At 39.5% G+C, this 21,312-nt stretch overlaps 1 protein-coding gene and 1 pseudogene across 1 annotated transcript; both read left to right on the top strand.

The window, feature by feature from the left end:
* The first annotated feature begins 2,120 nt into the window (after positions 1–2,120).
* LOC100146535 (olfactory receptor 7A10-like) lies at positions 2,121–3,068 on the top strand. The gene has a single exon (XM_001917169.2). The coding sequence runs from the start codon at positions 2,121–2,123 to the stop codon at positions 3,066–3,068; it is 948 nt and encodes a 315-aa protein (XP_001917204.2).
* On the top strand, positions 15,077–16,033 carry OR7A214P (olfactory receptor family 7 subfamily A member 214, pseudogene; annotated as a pseudogene).

Genomic DNA, 21,312 nt, shown 5'->3' with positions numbered 1-21,312 from the left:
GTGGTAGTGCCGAAATTCAAAACTCAGTTTCCTGATTCCAAAACTTTTGCATTTAATACTATTTAAAAAGTCTTTTACCATTTCATCTTTAAAAACCCCTCACAATACTTGCATGTTGTGTATTTTCTGTGATAAATCGAGGGCTTATTCCCCATGCTCATTTTTCTAGTCAGATGTTCAATTAGCAATATGTCTCATTATTGTGAGATTACGTTATCTTCTCTTGAGGATAAACTGTGAGTTTTTTTGCTGCTTTGTTAGTTATTCTGAGCATCAAGGGGATTGAACTGGAGTTGGAATGCTGCCAGAACCAAGGAAGTTTTCTCTTCATCACACTTGCTAGGAACCAACTGAGCTTATCCGATTTTCTTTTTCTCCTCATCTATATCTTTCTTCTCTGTGTTTTTGGAGTGCTTTTTATGTTTTCTTAAATATGGGACCCAATGTTTATGTGAATATGGAGTCCCATGTTTACATGTTCATGGGAAGCTTACCAGCTGGAATTTGGATATACTTACATGCTTTAGTGTAAAGATAATCTGATGTTGACATCTTCCCTTGTGTCATTTCTTTCTTAATTATTGTGGCTAGGGTCAGAAGTGCCTGATAGTAGCAAGGCCCCAGGAAGTCACAGCACAGTGTGTATGTGTGTGTGTCTGTGTGTGTGTGTGTGTCTAGTGTGTGCTGGTTGTGCGTGTGTCCCTGTGTATTTTGCGGGACTAACGCAGTTCTTGGGGCAGTAGTACCCAGCCCATATACTCCAAAACACGACCCTTAAAATACAGATGCCAGAATGTTAACTAATAGATGGACATGACAGGATCATTTCTACCCTCGGGATTTCTTGGAAACAAAATTAATAAAGAGCATTTGAATGTGGGGCTCTCTGTGTCTTGAAATTTCAGCTGACACCTGAGCGTATGAGATCTCTTTTCCTCCTCATTCATTTAATTATATCTCTCTCTGTTTATTGAGTAGATTTTTTAATGTTTATATTAATGGATGGCAGAAAATGGCCACCCCAATATGGAGCCCAAGTTTTTTTGGGTTTAAGAAGCGGAATTTCTGGGAACCATGTCCACACTACACAGAAGAAGAGATCATTTATCTGGCCAACTTGGGTTGTGTTCATTCCTAGCATTTTCAGCATGCCTGGAGCTGAGAAAGACATGGGAATAACACAACCCAGGAGGCCGTGGTGTGCCACAGGTGCGTGTGTCTGTGTGACCTGTGGAGTGTGGGAAGTCCCCAGAACAGGGATAGCAGGACTCACATATTCTAAGATGACTCTTATATTGTAAGATGGGCCAGTATTCAATCAAGAGAAAGTGCTAAGACAGGGATCTGTTTCAATTCAGAAGATTAAAAAAGGTCAAGAGGTAGAGTGGATGAGGTTTCAGCTGCAGCGGAGAGGCCACCTCACTCCACAACACTTCTGACACGATCTCTCATCCTCAGCCTCATGCACTTTGCAACACTGACTTCACTTTTTTTGACTTGAACATCTAAAAAAAGCGCCTTCCACGGGGCCTTTGCGCTGACCATTCCCTCTGCCGGACACACACTTCCCCACGTAAACTTGCATCTCCCTCTTTGTCTTACTTGAGGTCTTTGTTCACTTGTCACCTTGTTTGCAGGTCTTGATAAATACCCATGAAAAATAGAACACCCTCTTCGCTCTCTCCTTTTACCTGCTTTCCTTTTCCTCAGCCACCTGCACCATCTGAAATGTTATGTAGTTTTATCATTGCCTACACTGCATATTCATCTCCATCATTGAGTTGTAGGGACTTTTATTTTCAGCATCTTATACACATGGCTGAGACAGTGCCCAAAACATGGTCAACACTCAATTTATATTCCTGAAATACATGAAGAATCTGTCATTAAAACTGTAGAATACATGACCCTTAAGAAAAAAAATTGATTAGGACAAAAATTCCATGTCAGATGTAGCATGAGGGATCCCCAAAGTGGGCCATATCCATTGACATAATATTAACATTATTTTTTTTTTACTACAAATGATAAATTGTAGCATTTCAAGCATGTTAGTAATGTGAGTTTGTGTGAAAATTAGTCACTTTATTTCCTTCTTTCCTAGAAGTCACTTCCACCACATGGAATCAGGCAATAATACACAAATTTCAGGATTTCTTCTTCTGGGATTTTCAGAGAGACCAGAATTGCAGCTCCTCATATTTGGGCTTTTCCTCACTATGTATCTGATTACTGTGTGTGGAAATCTGCTCATCATCTTGTCTGTCACTTCGGACTCCCTCCTCCACACACCCATGTACTTCTTCCTCTGCAACCTGTCCTTCGTAGATATCTGCTTCACCTCCACCACCATCCCGAAGATGCTGCGGAACATCCAGACACAAAGCAAAGTCATAACCTATGAGGGCTGCATCACACAGATCTATTTTCTCATACTCTTTGCAGTGTTGGACATCTTTCTCCTAACAGTGATGGCCTATGACCGGTTTGTGGCCATCTGCCACCCCCTGCACTACACAATCATCATGAACCACCGGCTCTGTGGACTGATGATTCTGGTGTCCTGGATCGTGTGTATCCTGAATTCCTTATTACAAAGCTTAACAGCATTGCGGCTTTCCTTCTGTACCAACTTGGAAATCCCCCACTTTTTCTGTGAACTTAATCAGGTGGTCCAACTTGCCTCTTCTGACACCTTTCTTAACAACGTGGTGATGTATTTTGCAGCCATCCTGCTGGGTGGGGGTCCTTTTGCTGGTATCCTTTACTCTTACTCCAAGATAGTTTCCTGCATACGTGGAATCTCGTCAGCTCAGGGGAAGTACAAAGCCTTTTCCAACTGTGTGTCTCACCTCTCTCTTGTCTCTTTATATTATTGTACAGTCCTAGGAGTGTACCTCAGCTCTGCTGCCACCCACAGCTCACACTCCAGTGCAATAGCCTCAGTGATGTACACTGTGGTCACACCCATGCTGAACCCCTTCATCTACAGCCTGAGGAACAAAGACATAAAGAGGGCTCTGAAATTATTCTTTGTGAAGGAAACTACAAAATTGTCCCAGCACTGAAAAAGTGCCCATGATTGCAGAGGTCAAAACCTCAGAGACAGAAGATAGGATCATTTGATCAGACATTTGCAGTGATATTGTTCTTTCTATTTATTTCCACCTCAACTTCTCTATTCAAGTAACTCCCTTTACTAAGCTTTATGCTCTCTTTGATAACTAACATTTTTTCCCTTTGTTGTTTTCTTACTTTTCAAAATTTATTCCAGTCATGGATCAGAATATTTGTAAATTCCCATTAGCTTAATGAAACAGCATGGATTTTCTTTTAGAATAATTTTTCTCAAATGGCATATATCATAACAAATAATTTTTCTTTTGTTTTGCTAAAAGAATTGTCATGAACTGTACTACTTGTATGGAAAAAAAACTACACTTGATGACCAAGGCAGTTTCTACAATTTTATAATAGAGGAACTCTGAGAGCACAATTTTCACTCTTTGCCAGGCATTCCTTTGTGTGTCACTATCTTAACTGCTCCTGCAGATAATGTAGACCGTAACACACTGTGGTGGTGTGTAACTGGTCACTGGGTTTTATTCTCCTCATTAGGATCTTATGTTCTTTCAGCCTGGTGTGCATGATGCCTACCCTAGTCACTGGCCAAATGACCACCAAGCACATTTCTCCCAGAGGACTTTTCATTGAAGGACAAGTTTCAATAAACACAGTGACTTAATATGACCTTAGAATCACAGAGTACGTTCGATTTTATGAAGCAAAATTTACAATAACACCTTGTATTCTATGCAGAATATTTATTTTTACTCTGTACTCTACTCATTGGAGTATGGAGAATTGGTAGCCATGTATAAAAGGTTTTATATTTTTGAAGAAAGATTAACTGACGTTTTTCTACTTTTTATTGAATTACCTTTTATTTCTGCTTGCAAACTTCCAGTGTTATTTATAACACAAATTCTTTCATTGCTATAAAGAAAAAATGTTTTCCCCCTTCTAGGTATTGTCATCACCATGAAAGGGATGTTAAATGATCATTATCATTATCATCCCTTAAGCTCAGGATATCTATCTTCTATGATTAAAGAATGACTCAAAAGAGAGCTTGACTTCCTGTCCAGCCATGTGAATCTGGGTCCCAGTTTTCCTGAACAAACATGCATGTCCTTTCGGTCTTTCCTGGTTACCTGGAAATGAACCCTTACGAGAGGTTTAAGATACAGTTGTCTAAAATAAACTGAAATAACAGAGTAACTACGAATGCTGTCTTCAAAGATAAGAACAAATACCAAGAATAATCAGGAGCAGATTATTATACTTGTCCTCCCTTCTGTTCAGTTTGATTATTGAATCAGTTACCTGTTGCTTCATAACAAGCATCCTGAAAGAAAAAGATCGAATATACCACCTTTATTACCAAAGGGATTGCACAGTGGGGAGCTGTTCTGAGCTCTGCTGATCTCATCGTGGGTCTGCAAGTTGTGAGTCTCCACACTGTGCCTCTAAGGCTCATCCACGATATTGTGTGAGGCCATGGTGCTCTTCTCACTTGAACCAATAGATGATCAGTTAACTCTGTTTCTATATATATATATATATTTTTTTTTTTTTTAGTAAGATTAGCCCTGAGTTAACATCTGCAACAAGTCTTCCTCTTGTTGGTGAGGAAGACTGGCCCTGAGCTCACATCCATGCCCATGTTCCTCTACTTTATATGTGGGACGCCTGCCACAGCATGGCTTCATGAGTGGTGCCACGTCCACATCCAGGATCCAAATCAGTGAACCCCAGGCCACTGAAGCAGTTTTACCCAAAAAAAGTGGATCAAGTGTAAATTGCTTTCGCTTACTTCTACTGTCCCTGTATCCATCGATGACACTTTTTTTCCAGCCAGGTAGAAGAGATGTCTCCTACCGCTGCTCAGTGTGAAGCAGCTGCCTGTGCTCCGGATCCTGTTCTGATCCCGGCACCTCTAGAATTTTCTTTTTGTAAGTCATTTGTTGAAGAATAATTATGTGCTACAAAGTGAACATATTTTAAATGTATAACTTGATGAATTAAAAGAGGCATACAAAAATTATGGTACACACTACATTTCCATTTGTGTAAAATTTAAGAAAGTGCACAATAAACTTTAATGGCCTTTTAAGGTAGTTGTTAAAATTGGCTGAGACTTAGTCTTGCCCAAATCCCCACCCCTGGGGCAGCAACCACAACCAGGGGAGGCCTCACAAACCTGGAGCTTCTCCCCAAGGAGTGAGGAACTCACACCCCAACTCCAGCACCCCAACTCTGAAGATCTGTATTTGCAAGACAAGGCTCCAAAACATCTGACTTTGAAAACAATTAGGGATTATGACCATGAGCACAAATGGATACAGAAAATGGAGAAACTGCTCTTAAGGTGTTTGTGCAAGTACTCACTTGCTTCAGTGTCCAATGTGGAAGCAGCATTTTGAAAAGTGCCCAGACCATATGTGAAGGGGAATAATTTGCCAACCTTAATGCATCCGCCAGAGGGGGAGTGCTCTGTCAAGGTTCTTTCTGAGGAAGGAGGCACTGGTGGGTACCATTTTTGTGCTCTCCCTTGGCCTTGCTTAAGTTGCCTCACTGATCTCCCCTCTGCCTCGCTAAAGTGTCAGGCACCCCTCATGTTCCCCCTCTGCCTTACTAAAGCCAGTGTGTGCCATCCCTGCCACCCCCACTGCCTAGCTAATGCCTGCAGGTGCACCTCCTGCGCTCTCTTTCTGCCACACTCCACAGTGCCAGTGTCTCGTGGAGGGGAGATTTTACATATACCTGGTACCCATGCTTTTTATTTTACGTACAGAGCCCCAGTTTTTATGGGAGCAGCCAAGGGGACACCAGTGAAAGCCTGGCTCACGAGGCCAGGAGGGCTCGCACTCTTGGGTCCCATGGACTATAACCATCAGAGAGACAGTTTTTGACTGGCAGCCATCCCAGGATACTTCACTGATGGCAGACTGAAACATAGCATTGATTTTTTTTCTGAAAAAGAGGCCTATTTACTTGTCCAGGAGCTTTGGCCTGACAAATTCTGGTCTGTCATATTCATAAAGGCCAGGGGAGGCATTCCTAGGGAACAGAGGCCATGGATGCAGTTTTTGGGCTCTCCCTCTGCCCTGCTCCAGCCTTCTGGTATCTCAGAAAGGAGTTTATACCCTTGCCTGGTGCCCCATTTTTTGCCACTGCTGCCAGGGGACATCTCTATATCACCTGGCTCTAGAGCCCAGCAGAGCTTAAGTACACTGGCCCCTCAAGACTATAAAAAGCAGAAAAAGTGTCATTAAACAGCTACTGCCCTCAGGGCACAGCAAGGAGCAAAGGGTCCAGGAGCTCAGTCTGTCTGTGAGAGAGGCTTACAGCTTATCACTGCAGCTGCTGCCTGAGGGGCAGGCTTCTACTCTAACACACATCTAAGGGCTCACCAAGACCTACCCAGAGGTCTCAGAAGATGGGCCCATCTAACACTTTCTCTACTGCATCTGGACCCCCAGTGTCTCTGGGAGGGGGGTTTCCTCGTGTCTGATGCCCCAGTTTTACATCTAGCACCTCAGCTTCTGTTGCTGCTGAACAAGGGGCTCTCCTTGGTCGACTGGTTCTCAGACAGTGTCGACTGGAGGGGCCTTCTTTGCACTCCGTCTGTCTTACCACAGCTCACTGGTACCTCCCAGAAAGGAGCTTATACACTTGGTGTCTGAAGTCCCGGTTTTCCCAACTGTTGCACAAAAGACACTTCCAGATCACCTAGCCTGGAGGCCAGCAAGGTTTATGATGGTGGTCCCACAGGACTCTATACACCTCATATTTTAAAATCTGCTGTCTGAGGTCCTATTTCAATTATCCTGAAGTTAGACGCTGACTGAGATTCTGCCATTTGGAACAATGACAGGTCTTGGCACACCCACAATAACTGGAAGCTATGAAAAATAAAACAGGATGATTGGACATCATAAAGATTAGAGAGAAAACCAAGAGTTAGGACAAGGCTGAACAATAAGTTTCATCTTCCACATGAGGCCACTCTTTCAAGATGGGGAAAAGTAACTGTTTCACCTAATGCATAGAAAGGACACAGATAATCAAGCAAAATGGGGGCAAAAAAGAATATGTTAAGAACAGAAAAACAAGGTAAAACCTCAGAAAAACACTTGATAAAACAAAGATAAGTAATTTACCTGATAAAGATATCAAAATAATGGTCCTAAAGATGCTCACCAAACTCAGGAGTAAGAGATGAACACACTGAGAATTTCAACAGAGAGGTATAAAATACAAGAAAGTACCAAACGGAATGTACAGAGCTGAAGAATACAATAACTGAACAGAAAAATACACTCCAGGGGTTCAACAGCTGACTAGACGAAGCAGAAGAAAGGATCAGTGATCTCAAGGACAGGACAGTGGCACATACCCAAACAGAGCAGCAAAAAGAAAAAAGAATTACAAAAAGTCACCATACCTTGAGACAACATCAAATAGAATAACATCCACATTATAGGGGTACCAGAAGGAGAAGAGGGAGAGAAAGGGACAGAACATTTATATTTGAAGAAATAATGACTGAAAACTTTCCTAATCTGGGGATGGAAACAGACATCCAGATCCAGGAAGCCCTGAGAATTCCAAATAAGATGAACCCAAAGAGATCCACATTCAGATACAGTATAATTAAAATGTCAAAAATTACAGATAAAGAGAAAATCTTAAAAGCAGCATGACAAAAGCAACTTGTTACATGCAAGGGAACCAACATATGATTATCAGCAGATTTTTAAGCAAAACCTTTGCAGCCAGAAAGGAGAGGCACAATTTATTCAAAGTGCTGATAAAAAAGCAGTTTCCACCAAGAATACTTTACCTGGGAAAGTTTTCATTTAGAATTGAGGAAGAAACAAAGAATTTTCGGGACAAGCAAAAGCTAAAAGTGTTCATCACCACTAAACCAGCCTAACAAGGAATGTTAAAGGGACACCTTTAAGCTGAAAAAAGGCACTAATTAGAAACAACAAAACATATGAAAGTATAAATCTCACTGTTAAGGTAAATATATACCAAAGGTAGTGAATTAATCACATATAAAGCTGGTATGAAAAAGACAAAAGTAGTAAAAATAACTGTAAGTACAATAATAGGTTAAGGGATACACTAAATAAAATGATGTTAAGTGTGACATCAAAAACATGAAACACGAGGAGAGAGCAAAAATGCAGTTTTATAGTGTGCTCAAACTTGTTATTATCAATATAAAATAGACTGTTATAAATATAGGTTGTTTTATGTAAGCTCCATGGTAACCACAAAGCAAAAACCTATAGTAGATAAACAAAGATAATGGGAAGGGAATCTAAGCATAACAGTGAAGAGAGTCATCAAACCATAAAAGAAGAGACCAAGAGGAGAAGAAAGTAACAGAGAGTAACTACTGAAACAGCCAGAAAATAATTTTAAAAAAGCAATAAACACATACTTGTCAATAATTACTTTGAATGCGAATGTACAAAATTCTCCAGTCAAGAAACACAGAGTGGGTGAATGGATATAAAAACAAGACCCATCTATATGATGCCTACAAGAGGCTCAATTCAGATGTAAGAATATACACGCACTGAAAGTTAAAAGATGGAAAAAAGATGTTGTATTCCAATTAAAACCAAAAGAAAACTGAGGTAGCTATGCTTAATTTCGTACAAAATAGGTTTTAATACAAAGCCTGCAGTAATATACAACAAGATCTACCATTTATAAATACTTATGCAGCCAACGTAAAAGCACCTAAATATGAAAGGAAATATTAAAGGCAGAAATTGACAGCAATACAATAATCGTAGAGGACTTTAATACCCCACTTACATTAATGGATAAATCATCAAGACAAGAAGGAAAATTCAGCCTTAAATATCACACTAGGCCAGATGGACTTGATCAATATATATGGAACATTCCACCCAAAAGCAACGGAACACACATTCTTTTCAAGTACGCATGAAACATTCTCCAGGATAGATCATATGTTAGGTCAAAAATATAGTCTCAATAAATTTAGGAAGGTTGAAATCACATCGAGCATCTTTTCCAACCACAATGGTGTGAAACTGGAAATCAATTACAAGAAGAAAACTAGAAAATCACAAATATGTGGAAATAAAACACCACTCTACTGAACAACAAGTGTGTCCAAAAATAAGTCAAAGGAAAAATTTAAAAATACCTGGAGACAAATTTAAAAACGTAGGCACTAAGCTCTTTGTTTTCATGACAATATTGCCAAAACAATCAGGAACTTCATACTTACGTCACAAATTCACAGGTGTCATTCACATCCTCATTATAACAGGCTTATCAATTATAACAGATACATTTAGATTTTATGCACCATAACTTAGCACACTGAAGTGATGACATGACTTGATTTTTATAATAGTTCAGTCTGTGAGGTGGTACTGTTATGAACCCCATTCTCCATTATAGAGATGGGGCTCAGAGAGATTTAATATTCTGCTCAAAGGTATAAACCAAATAAGGGGTGGAGTCTTGGTGGAAATTCTGTCAGGATGTAGAGCTATTAGGGGTTGTGTCCCCATCAGAAGTCAACCCTTTGAAGATCCAAAGTGATAGCAGACAAATTCCTCAGCATTATACTGTTCAGAAAATTAAAACTCAGAGTCATGATGAGGTGCTGGGAGGTTTAGACCTCTGGAGCAGCAGAGTTTGTGGAGAATAAGTAATAAAAACTAAATTCACCTGGCCTATAGCGCAGTCTCCTGGGATAAAAGATTTAGCGAGAAAAATTTCCATTCTGTCCAGACCAGTGTCCCATAGGGAAATCACGTACTTAGAGGTTGGAGTAACAGGAGGAAAATGTGCCTAATGAGCAGACGTAGGGAGCTACAAATATCTCCTCTGTTGCAGTGCCCCAGGGCATGCAACCTTGGGCTGGACAGGACGAGGTTGTTTCTTTTGGAGACCCAAGTCTGCCTGGGGCACAGAAAGCTTGACTCCTTCCTGCTCTCTTGTCAGGGGACAGAGCTTTAGTCTCCATCATCAACCATCCAGGGAGGAATTCAGACTTCCACACACAGACCTGCCTCTCAGGGACTCCCGGTGAGTCTGAAAGCCCAGTATGTAGCTCAGGAAAGCGCCAGAGAGAATCAGAGCTTGCTTGGTGTTTGCTGGCTTGATTAGTAAATTAAGGTATTTATTTATGATGCTCAAAAGAGAAGTGAACATTGAAACTGGCAAAGCAAGTGTCATTTTTGACACTTAAATGAGAGTAGAACATAAGTCCAAGGGTCTTTTTAATTAAGGGGAGCAGGGAAGTAGAGTATTAGCTGTGGGCGGATATACAGTGAAATGAGTGTTTATCTTTTTTTTTTTAAGATGGGGCATCTTTGACTGTGTTTCCATATTGATGAGGAAGACCCGGACCAAGGAATGCTTGCAGACACGTCCTTGCAGCGGCAGTAAGTGAGATGTACATTTCGCAGTATCTTCTCTCAGTCTGGGTATTCACATTAAAAAATTAATAGGTAAAAGGGGTATGCTGGTGAGAATTACTTTACAATTGTCTCATTACCTGTGAGGTCGTATATAATGTGGGTTACTTAGCCAGTTACTTTCCCTTTTGCAAATTATCCGTGTGAGTTTTTTGCTTTTATAATGTGGGGTCAGAGTGTTTTTACTCATCATTTTGATTGCATTCTTTCAAACAAAAAATTGTTTTTGTCACCAACTGGCGGTGTCATTTAGTTAGCCTATATGTGTGAAGATGTATTTGTGGAAAATGTATGAGTTCATAAATTTAGTTTGGTCAATTCTGTCAGTCAGATTTTTTGTGTTCCATTTGTTCTGGTTTGTTTATTTTCTTACTGAGATGCTTAAGCTGTCATTTCAATATTCTTCACCTGTGAATCTTTGCCTTAAAGGAAAAGGACCGTGAAAGTTCTTCTACCTCCTTAGAGATAATAAATCACTTTTACATATTTCCAACTTGTTTTCACATTTCTGTTATTCCTTATTGTTCCTTTTGGCATTTGGGGATCAGATCTATTTCTGAAACTCACATTTATTTAGGCGTTTGGAAGGCATTCATCATTAGGAAGACTTTCTATACCCCTATGTCCAAGATACCATATATCTCCATAAAATGTTTGACTCCATGTATCTTTACATAGGATGAAATTATAACAGATATTTCTTCTCCCCAACATGTGCAAAGCCTTGGTATATGATTTTATATCTAAATCTTTGACAATGTAATCTTGAATTAGTGACCTATGCTGATTTTACTAAACTGTTACTAGTTAATGTCTTCATATGAATTCGTTAGAGATTTTCATCCAGTTCTGTTACATACAGTTGTTTGAAACTATGTTAACCTAATTTCATTCTCACTAACATTTTCCCCTAAGATTTTACTTTCATTTAAAACTCCCGTTTCTGTATCATGCGCATCTACATATTCATATACTTTTATACAAATGTGTGAATAGAATACTAAGCACAACATAAATTTCCTTTGCATTTTAGAGCAGTCCTTTTTAACCTTATCTGCCATTATTATTCTTACTCAATAATTCCTTACAGACTTGCTCCCAATGAACCAGGGAAATGATGATATATTATTTCAGTGGTTGCACAATATTTCCTCATACTTTGTGAAGTCTTTCATTATCTTTATCTTACATTACTATTACAGCAATGCTACAAAAATATTTTGGGATAGTTAAGTTCAAACTGTGGTTCCAACGAGGGGCGATTTTGTCCTCCAGGGGCCACTGAGCGATGCTTGGAGACATTACAGGCTGTCACACTGGGGAGGGATGGACAGAGGCCAAGGACACTCTAAACAGCCTACAACACACAGGACAGACCCCACCACGGAGAATAATCTGGCCAAAAATGTCAATAGTGCTGAGACTGAGAAACCTGAGTTAAAGAATATCTATACTTTTAATCATTATAGGTGTCTTCAGATTGTTTCCCCAGTCATGACACTTTCACACTTCTGCCAGGAAAATTGGAGTACCCTGTTGCCACCTGTTTAAGTTTCCACCCCAATCAATGTGAGAGCTCCTTACGTGTTTTCCCGAGCTAATGTGTTTGAAAGAGATTTCTTGGTTTTTTGTAAACTATTGCTGAGGTTGACCAAAGATCTAGATATTTAGTCACCATTTGATTTGCCTATTAATTTTATATGCCCATATATTATAAGCATGTTATTCTAGAGTTATCAGCTTTTCAAATGATCTTCAAAACTTATTGTGTCTCTACTGACTTTGGGGAGATATTTTGGCCATGAATATGTTTTACACTATATTTAGTTAAATATGTCTATCTTCTCACTTCTGAGTTTCTTGTCTTAATTAAGATGATTTGGCCCCTCCATAGATTTTTTTTTAAAGATTTTATTTTTTTCCTTTTTCTCCCCAAAGCCCCCCAGTACATAATTGTATCGTCTTCTTTGTCGGTCCTTCTAGTTGTGGCATGTGGGACGCTGCCTCAGCATGGTTTGATGAGCAGTGCCATGTCCGCACCCAGGATTCGAACCAACGAAACACTGAGCCGCCTGCAGCGGAGCGTGCGAACTTAACCACTCGGTCACGGGGCCAGCCCCCCTCCATAGATTTTCATATATAGTTTTCTAGAGGTTTACCTAAAAAGTATCGATTACTCTTACCATAGTAGTTGATTCCTCAGAGTTTTTTGTGATATGACTGAATGGGAATCAACTTCCTTTTCTTCCAGGTCAATATCCATTTTACAAGATTTATTCAACAATCCAATCTTTCCTCATATATTGAACTACAACTGTATCATATAGGAAATGTACTTATATACTGAGACCTAGCTCCTGAGTCATTCAACAAATAAGCATCTGCTATCTGCAATAATTTCTAGGAACATTATACATTATATTCTTTTATGTCTATACTTTTGACAATTTAATTAATAAGCCATGTTGTTGTTAAATTATTGCTATTTTACATCTTGTTTTGTTAGTTTTTGATGCTCCACTCAATTTCCTTTAATGCAGTTACTTCGAAGCCACTGTCTTTAACCTGGTTTCATTCTCTTTGCCATTCTTTTTATTTTATGACTTTGCTTTTACTTAAGTTTGGTCCTATAGAGTACACATATTAACGTACATTTGTGAAAAGAAAAGGTGAACAAAACTGGTGAAGCCCTACTTGTTTGGATCTTGCGTTATAGTGGTGAAGCCAGAGTGCAATGAAATAAATGTGTGTGTGACACCATGTGCTCAGGGATCAATCATAGAAAAAGAGTCAATCAGGCAACAGGATGGACTTGTCGCGGCAGGTGCAGGACCTTGGAGAGCGCGGTCTTGGGGGCCTTTGCTGGTTGTCTGATGACCATAGTCAGGACTACAGTGTTCACATTGGGTTTGTCAAAAAAAGAGTGAAACCTAATGTACAAACCAACAAAGCGAAGATCACACATAAGAGAAGTGAGAAGGCGCTTGCCCCATCTGCTACCCAACCATGGAAAAACCAACTGGGCAAATGCATACAGAATAGGCAAAGGGAAGGCAATGCTTCTACGGCTTGATTTTAAAAACACCCAACTTTTCTTGTATATTTTCTTTTGTGAATTATTTAATTCCTTTGGTCAGTTTTCACTTGGGATGTTCAATCTGTAAAGTGTTCCACACCACAAATTTATCACTACTTTTGTCTTTTGGACAAATTTATTTTTTCTCCTTTATTATTTTTGCTTGGCGTCAACAGAATGTCATCAGCTTTGGAGTGCTACCAGAAACCAGTGAAATCTTTTCTTCCTCACTGTCTCTCAGGAAGCACCTGAGCTTATTAAATCTTTTTCTTCCTCATTCCCATTTTATTACTCTCTCTCCCTCTATGTTTATTGAACTGATTATGTTTCTCTAAATACAGGGCAGAAAATGCACACTTCGTTATGGAGCCCCAAGTTTATTTGTCATGGGAGGTTTCAACAGGAATACGTGGATACCATTTCTAAATTTTTTAGGGGATAGAATCTTGATCAGGACAGCTTGAGTTCTGGCCACCCACAGCCTAAACAGTGATGGAGAAGGAACGCAGAGGAGGGCGGCCAGGTGTGCTGTGTTGTGTGTGCGTGTGATCCTTGTGAACTGAGAGCAGTCCTCAGAACAGGGCTACCTGGACTCGTATATTTCAAGGTAACCCTTAGAATAGAGGGTCCAGAACTTAATCAACTCAAAGTGCTGAGAGGATAGCCTTTGTAATTCACAGGGTGCCTTTGTAACCAGATTAATAAAGTGCAAGTTTTACACGATATGGACAAGGGACTCCCCTTTTCTTGAGGTTTCAGCAGCAGCAGGGAGGCCACCTCATTCCTCAACATTTTCTGACACCATCTCATCACTCTACGCCTTGCTCATTCCCCTAGACACATTTTGAATCTTGATTGTGTAAAGCAATCGTCTTTCTCAGGGTCTTTGCAAGGCTGGTCCTTCTGCCAGGCACACAGTTCTTCAGAGAAACTTGTGTCTCCACTCACTCTTCTTTCAGATTTCTGTTCAAATGTCACCTCACTTGCAGCTCCTGCCTCAACTCCCAATAAAATATAACACCCCTATCCACTGTCTCCTTTTGACGTGTCGTCTTTTTATCAGAGTGTCTGTCACCATTGCATATGTTGTATCATTATTTTTATTTGGTCATATTCTTTCTCCATCATTAGATTAGGGACTTTGTTTTTCAAGGTTCTATTCTCTGGATGGTGCTTGGAATATGGCTTATATTCAATATATATTACTCAAATGCATGAAAGATGCTCAATAAAACATTAGGAACATTATGTTTGAGGAACAAACTGATGGTGGAAAAGGAATTCCTAAAGAGAAGTAGCACTGGAGATGCCGATGGGGACAAGATCATACACAAAATATTGAAATTAAATTTCTTGATTCTAAATCTAGATGTAGCAGTTATTCTACGTTACTAATGCTTGCTTGTGTGAAAGGAAGTCATTTATTTTTCTATTTCCTAGTAGTCACCTCCAACACATGGAACCAGAGAATGACACACATTTTAAAAAATTTCTTCTTCTGGGATTTTCAGAGGAACCAGAACTGTGGTCCCTTATATTTGCACTTTTCCTCTCCATGTACCTGACCACTGTGTCTGGAAACCTGCTGATCGTCCTGGCCACCATCTCTGACTCCCTCCTCCACACACCCATGTACTTCTTCCTCTCCAACCTGTCTTTTGTAGACATTTGCTTCACCTCCACCACCATCCCCAAGATGGTGCTGAGCATCCAGATGCAGAGCAAAGGCATAACCTACGAAGGCTGCATCTCCCAGGTGTATTTTTACATATTATTTGCAGGAATAGATAACTTTCTCCTGACTATAATGGCCTATGACCGGTTTGTGGCCATCTGCCACCCCCTGCACTATTCAGCAATCATGAACGCCCAGCTCTGTAGACTATTGGTTCTGGTGTCCTGGTTCGTGAGTGCCTTTTATTCCTTGTTACAAAGCTTAATGGTGTTGTGATTGTCCTTCTGCACAGACGTGGAAATCCCCCAATTTTTCTGTGAACTCAATCAGGTGGTCCAACTTGCCTGTTCTGACACCTTTCTCAATAACATGGTGATATGTGTTGCGGCTGTGCTGCTGGCTGGTGGTCCCCTGGTTGGTATCCTTTACTCTTACTCTAAGATAGTTTCCTCCATACGTGGAATCTCATCAACTCAGGGAAAGTACAAAGCATTTTCCATGTGTGCATCTCACCTTTCAGTTGTCTCCTTATTTTACTGCACCAGCCTAGGAGTGTACCTCAGCTCTGCTGCCACCCACAGCTCACACTCCAGTGCCACAGCCTCAGTGATGTACACTGTGGTCACACCTATGCTGAACCCCTTCATCTACAGCCTGAGGAACAAAGACATAAAGAAGGCTCTGAAACCATTCTTTGAGATGGTAGCTATAAAAGGAATAATTCTCCTGGGTCAGAAGAAGTATCCTTGATTGCAGTGCTAAAAGTTTCTGAGCCAGAAATTGCTTTTCTTTGATTGTATAATGCAAGTAAAAATTGTTCCTTCCCTTTTTTCCATGTCTGTCCATTTCTTTGACTTCAACTTCTTTATACAATTTAAGTAACTCATTCTGTTAAGCTTTCACTCACTCTGATATAGAAACAGTTTTCTAATATTTATTTTTTTCCTATTTATCAAAGTTTTTCCCAACTTTGTGTTGGAAATATTTCAAAATTCCCATTTCTTTCATGGACAACATGAATTTCTTAAAAATAATTTCTTCTCTAATGACATATATCACCCCAAATAATTTTTCTCTTGTTTTCCTTATAGAACAGTGATGAGTTGTATTACTCACATTTTAAAAAACTACAATTGACAACCAAGGCAATTTATATAATTTTGTAATAGGGGAAAATATGAGACCACTGTTTCACACATTTTTGTACATCGTTCCTTTGTATATCACTACCCCAATTGCTGATCCAGAAAATGTAGACTTCAATATATATATTGTGTTTGATAGGTAGTCACTGAATTTTATTCTCCTCATTAGAATCCTGTTCTCTTATTCAGATCTGTGTCCACTGTGCCTCCATCGTGACAGCAAAATGATTACCAAAGACATGTCTCCGAGTGGAGTCCACACAGAAACACAAATTTGAATAGATTGACTTTATTTGGCCTCTGAAACAGAGTAGAGCTTAAGTGTGATGAAGTAGAATTGTAAGATACTTTGTATTACTGAGTAAAATATTTCTATTTCTAGCTATACATCTACACATTGAAGTTTGAGAGACTGATGTCTGTGTGGAAGTGGGTTTTTCATTGGGATGACTTGCTTGGTGTGTTCAAATTTTTTTATTAAATTATCTTCATTTCATCTTGAAAACTTCCAGTGCTGCCACAAGTCATACCTTTTCCATGACTCTAAATGCAGTAAAAATTTTGCCATAACCACTAAATGGGCAGTGAATAACAATATCCATATCATACATTGAATAACATATATATATGTATCTCCTCCTGATGAGAGGATGACTCAGTAGAGAGCTTGACTTCCTGCCCCGTCATGTGATTGAGAGTCACAGGTTTTAATCAAACTTGCATGTCCTTCCACCTTCTCCTGCTTACCTGGAAAGGGACCTCAGTGGAGTAAATTTTAATACATTTATCCGAAATAATCTTCAATAACAGAGTAATCATGAATGTTATCTTCAAATATCAGGACAAATGCCTAGAATGAAAAGAAGCAGATTATTATAATTGCCTTCACTTCTGTTTGTTTTTATTTTTGTATCAGTTAGCTGTTGCTGCCTAATAATCCATTGTAACAGCAATTGGTAGGAAAGTGCCTTGATTCTCGGATGAGAGTGTGGAGGGGAGTTGCTCTGATCTCTGCCGTGTTCCTCGTTGAGTCTGTATCAGCTGTGATTCCTCATGTTGTCTCTAAAGCTCATCCGTCATGTTGTGTGCAGCTGTATTGCACTTTCTTCTTCAAGAAATGTATGCTAGTTCACTCCCTTTATATATGTAGATTAAATCTTAGAGTTTATGAGAAAAATAGTTTATCAAGTGAAAATGGCCTTAATTTAACTTCACAGTTCCTATCTCTGTGACATTTTCCTTCTTCCAAGTTATAAGACATCTTTCCTAGACTTATAACTCAGCTACCTGTGCTCTAGACCCGACCCTGGGTTATGTACCCCTAGAATTTTTTAACTCTACTTTATTGGAGTGTAATTACATAAAAAAAATGGCAAGTTTATATATGTTTATTTATAATATATTATATAATATTATATATTTATATTATATACAATTCTATATAGTTTTATATTAATATTAATGTTATATGTAATATTAATATGTATTTATATATATATGTAAAAATCTTCCTCACTTACACTGGGGTTACATCTCAATAAACCTATCGTAAGTTGAAAGTGTCATAATTCAAAAATTCATTTCAATGCATCTAATGCATCTAAACTGCCAAACACCATAGTTTAGCCTAGACCACCTTAAATGAGCTCAGAATACTTACATTACCCTGCAGTTAGGCAAAATGATCTAACACAGATCTATTTTAAAATAAAGTGTTGATGGGCCAGCCCGCTGAACTGGTTAAGTTCAGTGTGCTCTGCTTCAGCAGCCCAGATTTGGTTCCCAGGTGTGTATCTACACTGCTCTGTTAGCAGCCATGCTGTGCTGGCAGCCCACATACTAAAAAATAGAGGAAGGTTGGCACGGATGTTAGCTCAGGGCAAATCTTCCTCAGCAAAAAACAACAATAAAAAAAAGTGTTGACTGTCTAATGTAATTGATTGAACACTGTACTCAAAGTGAAAAACAGAATGGTCGTATGGGTACAGAATGGTTGTAAGTGTTTGGGTTCTTTACCCTCGTCATCGCATGGCTGAGTGGGAGTTGTGGCTTGCTGCCATAACACAGCATCATGGGAGAGTATTGTACCACTTATCACTACTCTGGGGAAAAGATCAAAATTCAAAACTTAAAGTACAGTTTCTACTGAATATGTATTGCTTTTCACCATCGTAAAGTTGAAAAATGAGGAGCTGAACCATTGTAAGTTGAGGACTGTCTTTATGTATACATACACACACAGAAAAACAGACCCATTGATAATCCCATCTTCTTGGTTGAAAGGAAACTTGAGAGAAAGAGGAACAGGATAAAAATAATAAACATTTGAAGAAACATGAAATTGAAAGAATGTAAAAATTTTGGCACACAGATTTAGAGTAGAAAGAGTGACCTTAATTTTAATGATGAATGTCTTTTCCTCTCTTAAAGACTCAAAGGCCTCAGCTAGAAACACATTTATGTTTAGATGATGAGAAATTCCCTGCACTAAGGGAGCCATATGTCTGCAAATTGACTTTAATTTTCTTTTCTTATTTAAGGTGGGATTTCAACAAAAAAAAATGCCTTGACCCAAGAAAATCCAAATGAATGAATTGAGAGGCTTAACATCAGTTTCCTTGAACAAAACGTTTTTAGCTGAATGTCTGCTTTAGATTACAATTGCTGCTTATCAAATTACCACACTAGTGGCTTAAAACAAACAAATTTATACCTTAAAGTTCTACAGTTCGGAAGCCCAAAATGCATCTTATTGGGCTAAAATCAAGATGACTGCAGGCCCAGGTTTCTTATGGAAGCTACAAGAAAGAATAAATTTCCTTTTCTCTTACACTTCCTAGCGGCCACCTGCATTGCTCGGCTCATGGCCATTCATCCACCTTCAAAGCCAGCTGCACAACATCTTCAAATATTTCCCTGACTCCAATTCTTCCTCTTCCTCTACATTTAGGGGATGATCATGATTGCACTAGTCCGACCAGATTATTCAGGCCAACCTTCTTATGTTAAGGTAAATGAATAGTAACTTAATCCCACCTACTATCTTAATTCCATTTTGCCATGTAAACCAACATATTCAAAATTTCTTGGGATTAGGATGTGGACAGTATTTTGGAGGCCCTTATTCTACCTGCAAAGTCTATTTCAGATATATATTATTTGATGTCCTTGAAGAGCCCTCATATTTAAAAGAGTCAAGCAGAATTTATCACCATCTGTAGAGTGAGTGAAAAACTGTTCTTTCAAAATTACAAGCAAAGAAGATGTGGGTGGAGAAGACCTAAAACTACGTCTTACTCAGGTCCACAGCCTTGCTGCTCACACTGTGACCCACAGACCAGGACCCGCAGCATCGACACCACCTGAGAGCTTGTTAGCAACGCACAGTCCCTGGGCCCACTGGAGAACTGATGAATTTGCATTTAGACTACAGACTTTGTCGATTTGCATGCCCATGAAGTTGGAGAAGTGCTGGTCCAGGACAGGTTTCCTCACCTTCTCACTGTTGACATTAGGAGCTGGATAAATACTTGTAGTGGATACTGTCACGTGGATTATACAAGTTTGCTGTGTCCCTTCAGACATTGCCAAATATCCCCAGGGCCAAAATCATCTCTGATTGAGCACCTCTGTGCCAGAGTTTGAGAACTGGAAGCATCCTGACAGAACTCCAATCAAGGCTCCATCACGAGTCTGTTTATACCAGTGATATTGTGATTTGTAACCAAGAATATATATATTTGGCCTTCATCACATTTCTGGCACAGAGTTCCTAAAACTCTGGGAATTTCTTAAGTGTTGAGAGCCATGAAAGTGTGTTTTGTTGTATTAAAAAGGTGATTTGGGACTTCAGCTAAGGATAGGAACTGGTTGCCAGGAGAACCAGCCATGTGGTTAGAGGGTTGGAATTTAAGTCCCACCCGTAACCTCCTGGCATGGGAAAGGGGCTGGAAATTGGACTCAATCCCCAGTGGCCAATGATTTCATACCTATGTAGTGAAGCATGTATAAAAACCCATAGGGATGGTGTTCAGAGATCTCCCAGATTGGTAGACATAAAGAGGTTTGGTAGAGTGATGCGCTCAGAGAATCTCCACGCCCTTTCCTCATCCCTTGCCTTATGCACCTCTTCCATCTGGTTGTTCCTGAGTTACATTTTTTTATAATAAACTGGTAACCTAGTAAGTAAAATGTTTCTCTGACACCTGTGAGCCACTCTAGCAAATTAATTGAGCCCAGGGAGAGATCAGGGGAACCTCTGAATGACAGCCAGTTGGTCAGAAGCATAGGTAACAACCTGACTTGCAACTGGCCTCTGAAGTGGAGAGCAGTCTGTGGGACTGAGCTCCTAACCTGTGGTGTCTAAGGCTGTCTCCAGGTAGAGAGTGTCAGCATTGAGTCGAACTTTAGGACACCCAGCTGGTGTTGGAGAATTGCTTGGCTGTGTAGGGAAAATACACACACACACTGGAATTGGGTTGAATCTGTTCAGGTATTTTGGAGCCTCATGTACTTGAATGTCCATATCTCTTCCCAGATTTGTAATTTTCAGCTAATATTCCTTCAAGTAAGCTTCCTGCCTATTTCTCTTTCTCTTCTCCTTCTCAGATTTCCCTAATGCAAAAAAAAAATTCTCACTTAATGGTAACATAATTCATATTGGCTTTCTTCACTGTTTCTCATTCTTTTTTTTTCTCTTCTAACAGGATGATTTCAAGAGATCTGCCTTCACCTTCACACATTCTTTCTTCTAATCGATCAAGCGTGTTGTTGAAGGCCTCCAATGTATTTTTTATTTCAATCATTGTATTCTTCAGCTCCAGAATTTCTTTTTCATTCTTTATTACAATTTTTAACTCTTTGTTCAATTCC

The sequence above is a fragment of the Equus caballus genome, chromosome 3 (genome assembly GCF_041296265.1).
Source record: "Equus caballus isolate H_3958 breed thoroughbred chromosome 3, TB-T2T, whole genome shotgun sequence".
NCBI lineage: Eukaryota > Metazoa > Chordata > Mammalia > Perissodactyla > Equidae > Equus > Equus caballus.
This window is presented reverse-complemented; position numbering and strand designations above follow the sequence as displayed.